The sequence below is a fragment of the Chlorocebus sabaeus genome, chromosome 19 (genome assembly GCF_047675955.1).
Source record: "Chlorocebus sabaeus isolate Y175 chromosome 19, mChlSab1.0.hap1, whole genome shotgun sequence".
In the NCBI taxonomy this organism is placed as follows: Eukaryota; Metazoa; Chordata; class Mammalia; order Primates; family Cercopithecidae; genus Chlorocebus; species Chlorocebus sabaeus.
This window is the reverse complement of record NC_132922.1, coordinates 19,860,400-19,876,714: the sequence shown is the minus strand read 5'-3', so window position 1 is coordinate 19,876,714 and position 16,315 is coordinate 19,860,400. Positions and strand designations below refer to the sequence as shown.

General features: G+C 42.2%; 2 protein-coding genes and 1 long non-coding RNA gene across 5 annotated transcripts in view; 2 read left to right on the top strand and 1 right to left on the bottom strand.

Moving 5' to 3' along the window:
- Positions 1–6,672, bottom strand: part of MORC2 (MORC family CW-type zinc finger 2) — a 44,342-nt gene extending 37,670 nt beyond the window's left edge. For both annotated transcript variants that reach the window (XM_007975427.3, XM_038007602.2), the window contains exon 1: positions 5,127–6,672. In XM_007975427.3, the coding sequence (XP_007973618.3) occupies positions 5,127–5,194 (68 nt within the window). In that variant the 5' untranslated portion in view covers positions 5,195–6,672. The remainder of the gene's footprint in view (positions 1–5,126) is intronic.
- TUG1 (taurine up-regulated 1) lies at positions 6,443–8,953 on the top strand. Its single transcript, XM_073007111.1, has 2 exons — positions 6,443–6,476; positions 6,654–8,953. Exons 1-2 carry the CDS (start codon positions 6,443–6,445, stop codon positions 7,118–7,120), a joined length of 501 nt encoding a protein of 166 aa, XP_072863212.1. The 3' UTR covers positions 7,121–8,953.
- Positions 8,954–10,315: 1,362 nt separating this feature from the next.
- LOC103223177 (uncharacterized) lies at positions 10,316–16,067 on the top strand. 2 transcript variants are annotated; one of them, XR_493709.3, is made up of 2 exons: positions 10,316–10,884; positions 12,350–16,067. It is a non-coding gene; the product is annotated as an uncharacterized lncRNA (long non-coding RNA). The 2 variants fall into 2 exon arrangements; XR_012089490.1 differs by having other exon boundaries at positions 10,316–10,898.
- Positions 16,068–16,315: the final 248 nt, after the last annotated feature.

The following is a 16,315-nucleotide window of genomic DNA, read 5'->3' as shown; positions in this document are numbered from 1 at the left end:
AACCAGCCTGGGAAACAGGGCGAAACTCCCGTCTCTACAAAAAGTAAAATAAATTAGCCAGGTGTGGTGGTGTACACCTGTAGTTCCAGCTACTTGGAAGGCTGAGGTGGGAAGATGGGTTGAGCCTAAGAAGTGAGGGTAGCAGTGAGCCAAGATTGCACCACTGCACACCAACCTGGGTGAAAGAGTCAGACCCTGTCTCAAAAAAAAAAAAAAAAAAAAAAAAAAATTCTAAATGGTCTTTGCTGTTCCACACAGACTCAATGCTGTTCCATGCATACATATTTCAGACAAGCTAATAGTACCCTTTACAATGTAGCCAAAGGGTACTTTTGTGATGGCAGTATGTACCATAAAAGAGGGCCTTTGTGACCACTGTTGGTAAAGTCAGAGATAATACTGAGAATCTCTTCCAGACCTCCAACTGATTAAAGATAGATCTTCTAGATGCTAAAATCGAGTTCTAAATATTTCTTAAAATCATAAGAATCAAAATTATACCAATTGCATAAATTCTTTTTTCCCAAATAACATTCCAAGAGTACACTCACTGCTAGCTAGCATTTGGGATAGAATAAATATCAAAATTCTTTTCTTCACAGACCTAAACATCCTTTGCATGTGATCCAATAAAAGTCAACTGGAAAAAGACAAAGATTTTCTGAAAATGTGTTCACTTTCAACTGATTATGGCTGTTTTTTTGGGTTTTTTTTGTTTTTTTTTTTTTTTTTGAGAGATGCAGTCTTGCTCTGTTGCCCCGACTGGAGAGAAGTAGCATGATCTCAACTCACCACAACCTCTGCCTCCTGGTTCAAGCGATTCTTCTGCCTCAGACTCCCGAGTAGCTGGGATTACAGGCAAAAGCTACCATGCCCAGCTAATTTTTTGTATATTTAATAGCAATGGGGTTTCACCACGTTGGCCAGGCTGGTCTAGAACTCCTGGCCTCAAGTGATCTGCCCGCCTCAGCCTTCCAAAGTGCTGGGATTATAGGCATGAGCCACTGTGCCTGGCTGATCACTGCTTTTATATCACTTGTGTCACAGTATAGTTTGCAGCTTAGCATTTCCAGGAACAAATTCACGTGTAAATTAGCTTGTTATGTAAGGAAAATGGTCTCCCTATTTATATTCATCCTGAATGTAAACCAATAGATCATCCATAGGCCCATCACACAGTGATAGCTTCTGCTAAATTCCTAGACGTGCTGACAATAGTTAATTGCCTTAATTGCTAGAAAATAAAGCTAAGAAATTCTGGAGCAACCATTTTACATTTAAACGGCTTTAATATATTTAAGGTATGAGCTTACTCAACAGGCTTAAAGTAATAAGTAAGCTAAGCCTCTGAGTTGCCAGGCTCCTCTACATTCACTTCACATACCCATAAAATTCAGAAATAGGGCAGGGTGCGGTGGCTCACATCTGTAATCCCAGCACTTTGGGAGGCCGAGGCAGGCAGATGATGAGGTCAAGAGATGGAGACTATCCTGGCTAACACAGTGAAATCCCACCTCTACTAAAAATACAAAAAATTAGCTGGGCGTGGTGGCACACGCCTGCAGTCCCAGCTACTTGGGAGGCTGAGGGAGGACAATCGATTGAACCCGGGAGGCAGAGGTTGCAGTGAGCCGAGATAGTGCCACTGCACTCCAGCCTGGGCGACAGAGCAAGACTCCATTAAAAAAAAAAAAAAGAAATATATGCCCAAGATGTTAAGTGACTAAATGTGCCAACAAAAATAAATAGCAGACATCTTATATCTAAGCATCCTGCTCTATCAGACCACTTAGCAGTACTGCAAACAAAGTGACTTAATATATGCATCTTATGCCAAAGGAACATCACTACCCCCACTACATCTGAAGTAACAGTCACAAAACCCACCACCAAAGAGAAGTAACAGCATAAAACTCCTTTTACTTAAAAACCCTAACTTTTATCATCTCATACTAGCAACATCTGATATTAAATTAGCTCAAGACTTTCAGGTTATCATGAGAATTTATTTCCCAGGCCTGCGTTAAGCCTTATAAGGCTGATGTAACCAAGAGAATAACCATCAAAAGTTATCAAAGACCTGATACAAAAAAAAGAGAGATGTTGTCTCCAATAGATGCTCCAGAATTTACTAAGAACTGATCTGCCTAATGACTAGCACCAAACAAGTTGCCACCACACTGACCAACTTCTGGTTTATATAAACTAATATTATAGCGTTAACACTCACCATTCACACAATGTTTACTGTGTATCACTGTATGAGCTAAGAACTTTATAAACGTCATTTTACATAATCCTCGTAAAAACTGTCAGATTAGCCCCATTTAATAGATGAAGAAACTGAGATTCAAGAAGTTGACCTGCCCAAAGACACAGCCAGGAAACAGTCAAGTCCAGGTTTGGCTGGTTTGCAAGCACATGGTCTTTTCACTGCACTACGTTGATTTCCACCCTTCTCGTCTGGTCACTTGTAAGTCTACATTAAATGATGAGTAAGCAAAGGACCATTTATTTCCTAATTCACAATACTGTAGATGTTAGACACCATGAAATGGTCTCGTGTTCCTAAGATTTTAACAGAACAAAGGAGAAGACAGAGACAAATCTTCCCTTCTCTGAAAATGACTTATTGAACCACTTTACACAGAGGTGGTTCATCTTTCATCTTTATGAGCTACAAGTCACCTCATGTGAGAATTTTAAAATTTATTTTCTGTATAAATGAACTTTCAATCAGGTCACCACAATGTTTTAAAAATCTCCTGAAATTAGAAATAAAAAACTTATCTTGTTGGTTTAGGGTTTATACTTTCTTCTGGTAGGACTAATACATCAAAAAGTAGAACAACTTCTAAGGTCGAATTTGTGATCCAGGTAAGAAATTCCAGAGCTTCCAAAACGATACTCCAACCCTCAAATGTTCATGCAAGCAGGTGGTTCCAGTTCAACATGGGTAAGTCAAAGTCCCAGAAAATTCCCCAACTTAAAACAAATGACTTAACTGGTTTCTTTCTTTTCCTTGGCACTGCCAAGTATCTATCACTAATAAACTATAAAATAGCAAAGGGGAAAAAAAAGAAGGGAGAAATATCCCAGAGTCCTTAGAGGTTCATTGAGATAAACTAAAATTGAAGACTTTCAAACTGTGAAGTAAGCCCTTTGCTTTACAGACAAGCAAATACGCTCTTGAAGGTAAAACTGACTAAACTAGGCACTGCCTAATGGTTAAAAGCACCAACTACGGTAGTCAGATAAATCTTACTGACTTAAATCTTGGCACCGTTTAAGTCTGCCACTTAGCAGCTAAATAGCCATTACCATGTAATTTAATCCCTTTGAACCTCAGTTTCCTCAAATGCAAAATAGGAATAATCCTTACCCCAAAGGCTTCCTGTAAAGATTGCTTTGGACAATGTTTCAAATAGTGACTGGCATGAAGCAATTAACTGTTGTTACTATTATCATCCCATAAAGTCTTTGGTGAAGCTGGAACAAGAACTCAAATTCTGAAGTCCAGTTCATGGTCTTCCAAGATTATCATAAAATCTTTAATTCCAGACTTGCCATCATTCCAAAATTCAGAGCTGAGATAACCATTTATCAAACACAGTCATCCAGGAACATTTAAGTGTCCTTCAACTGCTTGTTCTTAATATGGCAGTTCAAATATTAAAAAGGACACTAAAGGTTTTTCCCAAGGCTACGCTAGCTGAATAATCACTAATCAGCAACCTCACCTGTGTTTCAGGGTCATTATACTTAAGTGTGAGAATTCAGCCTAGGTGACTGCTACAGGCCGGCCATGGTGGCTCACGCCTGTAATCCCAGCACTTTGGGAGGCCAAGGTGGGTGGATCACCTGAAGTCAGGAGTTTGAGACCAACCTGGCCAACATATAGTGAAACCCCATCTCTACTAAAAAAATACAAAAATTAGCTGGGTGTGGTGGTGCATGCCTGTAGTCCCAGCTACTTGGGAAGCTGAGGCAGAATCGTTTGAACCTGGGAGGTGAAGGTTGCAGTGAGCTGCACCACCGCACTCTAGCCTGGGCAACAGAGCAAGACTCCGTCTCTCAAAAAATAACAAACTTCCTAAGCAAAATAAGACCAGGCTCTCACCATTTGACACTTTGCTTCACTACGTGGCAAAATTTTATTCCCTTTAAAGGAAAAATAGCAAAAATATTACAGACATTATGGTATCACAAACATGTTGTCTTTTCCATAAAAAGCTAAAAACCATTGTACTATTACTACATAATGGAAGTCTATACTCTCCTCTGAAGGGGGTTCTTCAGAGACGGGACCATTCATGTAGCTGCTCATCTCCTCTCCAGGTACTAGAATGGTAGAACACTTACCTTCATCTCAAAAGTAACAGGTGAATGTATTTAAAACACTAAAGAAGTTTTGACTCTACTGGACAACCTCCAAGAGAGTGGGCATTATGGATTAAACCTGAAACATTTCAGACCATGTTGGAGTGATGAGATTACTCCTTCATGAACTCAAGAACCATGAACACTGTATGTTTCTGTGGAAATTTTGGGGAAAGACTATCTAAATCGAGATATAAACAAGTTGTCGTTTCCTGCTTAGCATATACAAATAATACTGGATGTAGGGAGCACTTTGCCAGGAAGATAAAGCCAATTGCTGAAAAAATAAAAATTTTCTTCTTGAAAGTTGTCATTTAAATGTCTTCTGTTTTCTTTTTGGAAAGCAAATACTTGCTATAAACCTAACTGTTTAGGACGTTGTCACTAGAGAGGGGAAACGGTTGATACTAAAATAGTCCAACACTTGGCGATCCAATAGAGTAGTACTTGTTGGATTCCTATGAACACTTGAATGAAACAACTCAACATATTGACTTCAAATAACTAAAGTTTGCATTTAGAAAATTTTGATCCAATAAACAAAAATCAGATTCTTCTGGATTAGCAATAAGTATTTCACTGATCTCAGTTCTTCAATACAGAGCTCAAGATATCCAGTGATACATTTCACTCCAGTGGGATACATCTCAAAAAGCAAAAAAGCAAAATTTTCTGGGGAAACGATTCCCATATAATATCACGGAACGAGTTACTGTTTACCTCAGTGGCACCTAAAGGATACTTACGAATTTGTGTGCAGATATTCAAAGGTTAGCTGGGCTCGATTCAGACTGCTGTAATTTGTGAAAGCCATGACTGCAATGAGGTCTCCACTAACTGGGAAATATAACCTTATAATGAAATCAGTTTCCCAGGATTCCGTCCAGTAAAGCTTCAGTAAGTCTGTGCTCCTTAATGACAGTTAAAAGTAACCTAGTAACTATCCAAAATATATGCAAAGAGATGTTTAAAACTACAATTCCTTCAAGTGTTTTTTTTAATCTTCTCAATGATTACGATGTAATATTTTGGAAGGAACTATGTCATAAATCTGTAGTTTTAAGGAGCTTTTAGCATTAAGTTGCGATAGCTCAATTCAGACAATCTGAGTCTCGTGTGGATGGTCCTGAAGGAGATGGTCCTTGAGTGGGCGGTTTATGACTGCTCCATCTTCATGTTCTTCGAGCCTTTTTTGGTTCCCTGAAATTTCCTGTCAGGAAATTTACCAATCCGGAAATTTACCCACTTCTGTCAGAAAACTGATCAGCCATGTCTTCGCCACACGTGATGCCAGGATTCTTAAAAAGGCCCAAGACCGGCGACCAAGATCTCGATGGAGTGTTATACGGCGCAAGTTGCAGCTTCACCACCTCCCAACTGAAAAAGTTCCTAGGCACTGACGACTTCTTTTTCCAAAGCCTTCTTTTTTCAAAGCCTGACCAAACCCAGTTCAGGGTGGGGGTCAGATTACCTCACACTTGGCCCACAAAAACACCTCACAAATGACCCGCCCACAGCACCTCGGGCAGGCCGCGCCCTGCCCCCACGTCCCTCAGACAACAGCCTCAGCCTCCCAGGCCCTTCCCGGGCCTCGGTCCCGTGGCAGCCTCCTCACGAAGAGGAGCTACTCCCGGTTTTCAAGGACCAGATCGAGGGCAGTGGCGAGCGCACCACCTGACCGGGCACTACCCGGATTTCACAACTGCCTTTGTCCCTCCCCGCGGAATTGGAACCCAACAGCCGCAGCGCGCTCTTGGAACCATGTGCTGCTGCTGCCGCCTCCGCCGCCGCCGCCGCTGCCTCCGCCGCCGCCCGCGCGCCGCGCTAGATGAGATGGTGACAGGACTCAGCAACACGAAATTCGGCGTTTAGAGCTGTTCTGCCGCCGCCGTCACAGACACCACAGACACCGCTTTGTCTCCGCTAGTGCACACAGCCCCGGCCACCTCGCACACTCCCCGACGCCCCAAGCCCCCGAGGCCTCCGCGGAGCATTCAGCCAATCACAAAGCTGCAGCTCCTCCCGCCCCCGCCCTGATGTACAGCCTCCTGATTGGCGGACTATGTGTCCCCATGTGACCGGATCTTGGTTGGCCGGTCCCGCCCCTGTCACGTGAGGGCGTGAGCCTCTCTTCCTGCTTTCCTGACCCTCTCCGCCATTTAAAGAAACAGTACCGGGGGCGGGCCGAGCGACGCAGCCGGGACGGTAGCTGCGGTGCGGACCGGAGGAGCCATCTTGTCTCGTCGCCGGGGAGTCAGGCCCCTAACTCGAAGAAGCCCTGGCGCGCCCTCCCCCCCTCCCGGGTCTGGTAGGGCGAAGGAACGGGCGTGCGGTCGATCGAGCGATCGGTTGGCGGCTCTTTCTCCTGCTCTGGCATCCAGCTCTTGGGGCGCAGGCCCGGCCGCCGCGGCGCGCGCCCGGTGGCCGTTGGCGCTCGCGCCGCGTCTTTCTTCTCGTACGCAGAACTCGGGCGGCGGCCTATGCGTTTGCGATTCGACGAGGAGTCGTCCGGGTGGTCGGCGGCGGCGGGCAGCTGCTCCGCCCCGCTCCGGGGGAGGCGGCGGCGGCAGCGGCCGCGGGATTTGGAGCGGCCGGGGAGGCGGGGGTGGCCGGGGCCGGCTTGGAGGCCTGGCGCCACCCTTCGGGGCCTGCAAGGACCCAGTTGGGGGGGCAGGAGGGGGCCGGAGGATGGTTGGTTGTGGGATTTCTACTTTGCCTTTTCCTCCTTATGCCGCCTTAGTGAGGGGCGGGAGCTCTGGCGGCAGCCCCGGGGTGGGGAGACGAGCTCCGGAGTCGGAAGAGGTGGGTTTGCTTCCGGGCCTAGCCACCAGCTGGCGGAGTGACCTTAGGCGAGTCACTCTGTAATTTTTCTGCGCCTCAGTTTCCTCCTCTGCCTATCAATGTGTGTGGGGTTGAAAGCGCTTTGTAAACTCTAAAGCGTGGGTGTACGTAAAGGATGGTTATTGTTTGTAATTTTTTTTGAGTTGTAAGAAAACTTAGCAGTTCCCCAATCCTTGGGTTTTGAACCTGGAAACCTTGGATTGGAGTTGGGGATCCCCAAACTCCCTGAAATTGTGGGAATGTGTGGTTTGGGGGAATGATGGGAATTTGTGGGAATGTGCGTTTTAGGGGAATGATGATCCATCGCTAGCAAGTTTTCCAAGGGGGCTGTGACCCAGAAAGTTAAGAATCACAATTTCTTCATGCTACAGAGAGGAAACTGAGGCCTAGATGTCATTTGGGACCCTTCACAACCAATTTGAAGCCCCTGTTTGAGTCCCTGGGATATGTGAGCTGTTTCTATGCATAATGGATATTCGGGGTAACAACAGTCCCCTGCTTGGCTTCTATTCTGAATCCTTTTCTTTCACCATGGGGTGCCTGAAGGGTGGCTGATGCATATGGTACAATGGCACCCAGTGTAAAGCAGCTGCAATTAGGAGTGGATGTGTTCTGTAGCATCCTATTTAAATAAGCCTATTTAATCTTTGGCCCGGCAACTTTTTTCTGCTGCTTGTACCGGTGCCTGACTACCTTTCTGACTCTCATTGACCATATTCCACGACCATGGTTGTCATCCGTTACTTGATCCTACTTTACGTGTCTAGTCTGTGTGGTTGGTGGTGAATAGGCTTTTCACATGGTGCTGCCAAGCCCAGCTAATTAATGGTGCACGTGGACTTTTAGCAAGTGGGCTCACTGGAAGAGACTGTACCTGGCATGGAATTCCTGAAGATGTTTGGGGTTTTTTTCTTTCTTAATCGAAGGTTAACATTCTCTGAAAAGTTTTGTTAGAACTACTGCGGAACCTCAAAATCAGTAGATTTGGAAGTGATTCAAAGCTTAACTTTTTAACCTTGGCCCTCCTTGTGTTCTAATTGCTTGCAAGTGTAATACTAAGATGTCCAAGATGCTAGTTTTTGCTTCTTTGTTAATTGTCAGCTGCTTTTATCAAATTTCAGGCCATTATCCAGCAAACACTATAAAAATGTTTGAACAATTGGATTTCAAACATTTTCGTTTTGTGGAGTGGTGCTCACCAAGTGGTACAGCCCTGAGCAAGTGAACACAAACACATTTAAGTGTATTTTGTCTGATTAGATGTTAGCCAGTTATGCTATTTCATTCAAATGTCTGAAAAAATCAATTGACTATTCCCTTTTCCTAAAGGGCAGAGACAAATAATCTCACTTCCAGAGAAATGACTGTTTTGGAGGAAAAAAGTGTTGGTCTTTTTGCTCTTTTGTAATTAAATCTGGATGTACCTCAAAAGACTCTTAAGACTGTGGTGATAAGATGCTTTCCTCAGCAGAAAGGAGGAAAAAAAACAACTGGAACTCAAAGCTTGAAATTCTGTGGCAAAACATGAGATGTCCAGGATTGGAGGTTGAAAAGATTTCACTACAGTGTTCTACAATAGTTGGAGCAGATAACTTTCAGTGTAGCCACAGCCGTTGACTCCAGATTTCCACGTTTTCAAGAACTGGACTTGGAACCCGAAAGAGCTTATCAGGATGTGGCAGGAACACTGGAGGTAGATTTTTTTTTATTTTTGAATTTTGGGACTGTTGACCTTGCTGTGAGAAAAGAGACGACTGAGCAAGCACTACCACCAGCACTGTTACTGGGAATTAGAAGACCTGAGTTTCTGTCCAGAGCCTCAGTGGAAACTGAGGACACTCCATCCAAAGTGAATTATGGTACTTGCCATTTTCCAAAATGCCTTTTTCTTTACCGTCTCTGCACTTTTGTTCATACTTTCTTTCTACTTTGGAAATGCTCCTCTCTGGCTTTTCATCTGTCAAAACTGCCATTTTTTCAGTATCCAACTCTTATGGTCTCTTTTCCATGAGTCTCCTAACTAGCCAGAATAGAACTTTTAAGTTTTATGACATTTTGTTATGTATCTTCTATCTGTATACAGAATCCTGTAAAATAGTTACTTGCCTGCATTTTCTGTCTTTGCAGATAGCAGACTCCTTGAAAGCAGAGTCCTTGTTTAGTGCATCTTTCCCACATACTCCACAACATATCATGAAACATTTGTTAGGAAGGAGGAGTTTAGAGAGCAGGCTATCAGAATAACCACTCAGTGTTTTCTTAATTGCTATGTGATAACTAAAATTACTCTTAATGAGAAGAAAAGTCGCTAGATATGGGTCATGTTTCTTTATGTTTTAATGTTTTTTGATTCTAAATTTTGATCCAGGGAGCCCTCAGACATAAGAAGAAACCAATATATTGAGTGGGGTGTTACATACAGAAGGACCAAGACCTTATTTTCTCCTACTTGAGATGAAATCTTGTTAAGGTGAAAGGACAGCTTTTTAAAAGGAGACAGTCATAAGACAATTTGAGGAAGGCATTGGAAGAGGAAGAGGGGCAATTATCTCCTTTGTTTTATTGTTGGTATATAAACTTAAAATCTCACTTCTTTTTATGCCACTTGTGGAGCCACTTCCTCTCCCCACCAAAAAATGCCCAGTACCCTGAATCCGATCAGATTACTTTCCCAAAGTATGAGGCTTAGTTTCTGTTTGCTGCTTCACTGAGACAGTTCCCACAAGTTGAGAGTGTTAATCAGGCTTTTGTGTGTTCTTTTTTGGATTGTTGTTGTTTGTTTTCATTTATCGTTTGTCTTTGCCTAAGCCAGGCTCATCAAGAATTAACAGCCATCAGGCTACTGATGTGCTGACAGCAGACCCACTTAGAGTCCTGTGTTTGTAATTCCATGCATTTGTTATCTTACCTGTTTTGTCCCTGCCCCTTCTAGTCCTGTGCCTCCTGATTGCTGAGTGTTCACCTGGACCTTCTGACTACCTTCCCTGTGCTATTCCATCAGCCTACAGACCTGGTACCCGGATTTTTGCCCGAGATGATTCCTACCACCTTACTACTGAAGAAGACACCCATTCCAGTGGACCACTGTGACCCAGGAGGCATTCAGCCATCATGATGTGGCCTTTACCTCCACTCCTGTCCTGTTCTACCCAGATTCAGCACAGCCCTTTATAGTGAAGTCAGAGTCCTCAAGCCAAATAGCTAAAGCTGTTTTATCACAACAAAGGCCTAGTTTGTTCCATGAGTGTGCATTTCATTTCTTCAGTTAAAGCCTTCAGAGACACATAATAAATTTGGACCAGGGGATTTTTTAGTTATTAATGCTCTCTGAAGAAAGGGAACATCTTTTTGAGAGCAGCATTGGACCATACCCCACAATCTCAAATGATTGAAATTCATGAACATCTAGGATCCCATGAAGGTCACTGGACCCTGTTTTTTCTACTTCAAATCCTGTAGTAGCCTACTGAATGAGAAAACATATTCTGACCCATTGGGATCAAATCAAAGGCACAGTGAACTCCTCATAGCATCTTCTTTGGAATTACTCAGGAACCAGAACTTTTTACACAAATGTAAGAAATTCTACCAAGGAGTCCCCTTACCTAAGCATCTCACAAGGCTGCATCAGATTCCAGAAAAGGCTTCTCTTGATACATCAAGGTAGAACCTCTATGGTAAATCCCCTCTGTTCATAATGCACTTTACAGTTTCAAAGCACTTGTACATACATTTATCTCAATTGTCAAAATAAGAGTGAATTATAATCTTTTTTTGCAAATGAGGGAATGTAAATTTTAAAACTTAAGCAGTTATCGAAAGTGACACAGCTGTGAAAGTGGTAGAGGCCAGGTTTTCTGACTCCCAGTCCAGTATTCTCCTTTGAATTACCCACAGTGTTAAAATGACTGGGTATTGGGAACCTCAGGAAATTTTCCAGCTTCCTGATCTGGTGCCCCTAGTCACATAGGATGTCTTAAGTGTGATCACATGATAGCTACATCTAGACCAGAATCCTATGGCAATATCCCATGGTTTAAGGGCATTTAAGACGTTAATACTCCTGGGCCCTAAAAGCTTATCTATGGTCCTGTCTCTGCAAACTAGTATTTACACAAAATGAGCCACCTGGTTTTTTTTTTTAAAGGTAGTATTGTTTGTGTGTGTGTGTATAAATATGACATAGAGAAAGGTGTTATCTGCTAAGATAGTGAAGTATGTAAGATATGTCCCTTCCCCCAGTCTACATTGAGGTATAGTATATTAAAGGATCTCAGGAGACTCGCAGCAAATTACTACTGCTTCCGTGCTTAAATTCAGAAGTCTAATTAAAAAAAAAAAAGACTTGTAGCAAAGAGTTCCATTTTGCTGTTTAACCCATTGTGTCCTAAGTTTAATCAAACACAAAAGGGTATTTTTTGCATCATTCCATCTAATGGAATGCAGAAACTGCTTTAGAGCAGTATAGCCAGTGCTTCCTGATTGCCAACAGATTGCCCTGGACACCCCAGAATAAACAGCATCTTCAAAATCCCCCTTTCTCATACCTTGTTATTAACTGCTTGAATTAGTATGTCTCTGTCATCTGAAAGTCTTGCATCTTGACAATTACCTTTATTTTCTGTCAAGGGAATCTTTAGAAGATGTGTGGGGAGACATAGGAAAGGAATAGAGGAAAGTTAATTCACCCCAAATTGGATAAATTCTATGACATTTAGCAATATACTTCTGTGTCCCTAGAATTGTACCATAACTTTACTTCAAGGGCATTGCATCTCAGGTGGGTTAAGGAGGTTGGGAAGGGGAGAAAAGGGTTAAGGAGATATTTTCTTCAGATTTATCAACGTCTGAGAAGTCATCCAGCCATGGACTTCTTGGAGTAATACAAAGAATTGGATGCATTTTGCAACCTTGGGCAAAACCCCCAGTGCTGTTGCAACCAAAAATCATTAGCCTTGTTCTCTGATAGTTACAAGCCCAGTTGCAGGCAATCAAAATTTATAGCCAATGAGCTCTGACTCCAACCTGTAATGTGGTCCATATTAGGGAAAGAATAGGAAAACACCTTGGTTTACCACAGGCTTTGCTTACAGTTTCTGCTTTCTGTGACCTATTTTTTGTATTTCAGCATTTTGTGACCGACTTATTCTTAGATCATTGGTTTTCCAAAGGCTTTGTGGCCATGAAGCCCTTTGAGTGAAAACTGCAGAAGCCCAGAGTAAAAGTGAAGCTGCTTTGGATGAAGCAGTGAAGCAAGAGTAGGGGCCTGAAGCCTGCTACAACTATCTATCTTCCTTTACCACCGTGGTGACACCTAAGGGGACTTCCTTACAACACCTTGAACTCTCCAGAACACAGTTTGAAAACCACTGCCCCAGACAGCAATATGTTTGACCTGAATGGCATTCCAATCTTTTCTGTACCTCCACTCAGCACAGTTCATGTTCAGTTGATGCTGAACATTCTTAGAAATACTGTGTGTGAACTTAGAAAAGTGCAAGAAGACAGGCATGTCTTTGACCCCAGGAATGATCATGGGCTGAAAGTGGTGTCAAGTGAACCTAGATTAACAGCCCTCCACTCCAGATGGATATCCAGTGATTCCTAGAATGGGATATAGCCAGAGAACAATTCTATGCACCCTACACTGACAGACTCCCTTAAGCAACTTCTTTCACAAACACCAGATGCTCTACTGGTACTTGAAGTACATGACTTTGAAGTCTTGACCCTCCATGGATACCTGAATTGCCAGCAAGCGGGTTTTGAAGCTCGTGCCTCATTGAGGGCATATTAGAGCAACTTGTACATTTGACCTCTTGTTATCAGCCATGGTACTCTACTTCATGTACAAGAGATAACTATGAAAGCCGAATTCAAATACTGGCAACATTTCCTAAAGGGGCTCAATATCTATCATCATCTTTTCCAAACTACACATCACTGTATGACTCAACCAGTAGCAGTTTTATTGCCCCTTGGTTTTTTTTTTCAGTTTAACTACTGTTTCCAAGATAAATGAGCTAATAACCTTAAAAAAAAAAAAAAAAAATTATTTTTTCTTCATCACTGGCATATCTGCCTATTCTCCAGAATTATTATGACTACTCAGCTCACTTTTAACAGTTGATCTTCAAGAGACAATCTTTGAACACCCCTCCTCATGTGATTTAAAATGAAACCATTTGGAAAAGTTTCTTCTATCCAATAATAGATTTTTTTTTTTAATTGCTCTGCCTTGTGCCGAGAGATGTTCTTTTAAGATGAATCTTTTGATGTCTGATACCACCAACTGTAGGTGGTAGGGATAGTTGGAGGCTGGCCCTTTGAGCAGGCCATGATAGCTTACTTGCTGGGCATTTCAGATAGCTTATTGCCTGCCCTTTTGCTGGAAGCAGACTGATTTGAAAAACAAAATCTATGAAGACTGCAGCTAAGGATTTTATCAGTAGACTTAAGAGCTTTTGTCCTTGTGGATATTTTAGTGGAACCACAACAGTCTTAATACTGTCATTTTACACTGACTCAGAGCAGCTGACGTCATTCTTTGCCATGATATATATTTAAGGCAGGCATTGTAACAGACATTAAGACAACTTATCTGTTTCAGCAGGAAGGATTCAGTTTATGGACTCTCAGACCGGATCATGTTGAACAAGGAGATTTTGATATGTGTCATGAGAAAACTCATCCTTTACTTCCCAGTCAATTTAAAGGCCAGCTATCCTGAGCTACTCGAATGAATGCACTGGTTAAACATTGGGGATAGTTTATATCCTCTCTCTCTAGGCCAGTTGTGATTACATGACTCCACTCTATATCTTGTCAAACAAGGCCTAAGTCTGGTTGCTGTAGACTGCTCATCCTCAACAAATAAAAATAAAATCTGGATGATTAGCCTGCTGGTATATACAACTATTATTTGTTAAGAAGAAATTATCTTCAATTTTCTACTATCTTCAAATTGTCAGCTTTTTTCCTCTCTGATTTTTCCTATGCTTTACAGAAAAAGACATTGATCTATACTGCCAATCCCTCTAATCCTGCCAACTCATTCAAAATGAATGACTTAAGATGAAGATGATCATCTGCTCAAGAGTCTAAAATATACATTGTATATAAGAATTGGTGATTAGAAAAGCAAAAAACCTAAAACTTAAACCTAGGAGTTTGCCTACTATCTCCATGTCTCCATGCTTCAGATCTCATCTAAATCTTTGAACAGCATCATTCAACCAATCTGAGGCCTTGGCTTGCTTGTAAGATGATTCTCAGAGATCGGCTGAGTTAAAAAAGATGACGACTTGATTACCAAAGAAAGTAGGGCCAACTTTGACAACTGGCTCTGCTGACCCTGTCATTCCCAGATGTAGCATAGACTCCTAAACAGAACCTCAAGTCTGATTGAGGATAAGGCCTTCTCCTGAGCTGAAAGTTCTTTGGCAGATGAGCAAGAAACTGAAAGCTGATGTACCTGACTGGCTCTGTAAGATCAGAAAACTGTATCCAGAGTAAGCCCTATGGATTAACCCCTGAGTACCCAGGGTAAAAACTAATTTACAGAGCTTCCTTATTGATCTGCCTGTTCTTCCAGATCATATTCTGGCTATTGGTATGGCTGGCCTTTCTGAAGCTGCCCTGCTTGTCTATTTTCGTGACTCAGCTCTTGCCTGCCCTTTTCACATGTTGCTGCAGTTAGACTCACTGACCTTGAGAAGACTACAGCCAGTTTTAGTCTATCTTGTGCCCAATACAACAAGGATTTTTAATAGAAACAACCCCCACCTCACCTGCTAGGACTCAGTGTTCACAACAGGAAGGACCATGTTGTATACTACTTGACCAGAAGCTTTTTTAAAGATATTTTTAAGTGCAGAGTTAGCCTCTATTCCTGTATGTATTTGATCATTTTCAGCACCTGGAACCTCATCTATCAGGTCTGGAAGGAATACAGCAGATCGAAAGCTGTGTCCATTTCTCTTCTTCAGTAGTACAGAAGTGAGTCCGATTCACCAGTACACACACAACTGTACCAGTTCAGCCTGGCAAAAGAAGAACAGTTTCCACTGTACTTAAAATTTACCGCCGACTCAAATTGCCTCACAAAATTATTTGATGTAGGAGGCTAGTTGTCTTGCTTCACATCAGCAGGACAGTTGGACTCTCAGACTCATGACCACTGAGTTTACTTGTATTGAAACTGTGGTTTCATCCGAAGTATGCTATTGGACTTGATTATTATCTCATTCAAATGGATTACAGACTTACTGAGGACAGGACAAACTTATCTCTCCTGGTGTTTTTTTAGAATACTTTTATAACCAAGGAAGAAACCATGCCAGCTGTTACCATTCAACTTCTTAAGCGGAGATTAAGCTTTTTCATATGTGTTCTTATCCTAGACATTTTCATATCTGTTCTTATCCTGGACATCAGTAGTTTTTAATTGCCCAGCATCCGTTCCATCTCATTGTAACAACTCCCTGATGTTTCTTAAAACCACCTCTTCCTATTTTCAGTCTGTGGTTTGGACAGTCTGACCCAACCTTGAGCTTTGTGGGTGGACGTGTAATTCAGACCTCATCAATCAGCAAATCCATCTGAACTGTGGAGGAGAAGCTCTCTTTACTGAGGTGCTTTAGCTTTGTAGGATGAAAACCTCAAACCAACAGGGCCTGCCATGTAGAGAATGAAGCCAGTGCAGGGGAAAGTAGAGCCAAAATATGGAGAGACTTGAATCCTGATGACAACGTTTGTGCCCCTGGATCCAACCGTGCCTGAAGCTAGTATATCCCCTGGACTTTTCAGTTATGTGAACCAATAAATACCCTTTTTTGCTTAAGTTACTTTTGAGTTGGGTTTCTATTACTTGAAATTGAATCCAGACTGATAACATCTACCAACTTTGAAACTTGACAGATCCAAGTATTTATTAAACTAGGTCATGGTCACTGAAATTACTTTCCAAAGTGGAAGACAAAATGAAACAGGAACTGAGAGAATATTTAAGATACCACAGAAGCATAAAAATGACATAGTAGAAAGTAATAGAAAACCTAAATGTCTGTCGTTAAAGGATAGGTTAAGGTATGGT

What these genes read in the sequence shown, in the direction of transcription:
- TUG1 (XM_073007111.1), top strand. Translation starts at nt 6,443, where the DNA reads ATGTGTCCCCATGTGACCGGATCTTGGTTGGCCG. An exon ending in GACCGGATCTTGGTTGGCCG is followed by an intron (nt 6,477 to 6,653) that starts GTCCCGCCCCTG and finishes CCTAACTCGAAG; the next exon opens with AAGCCCTGGCGCGCCCTCCC.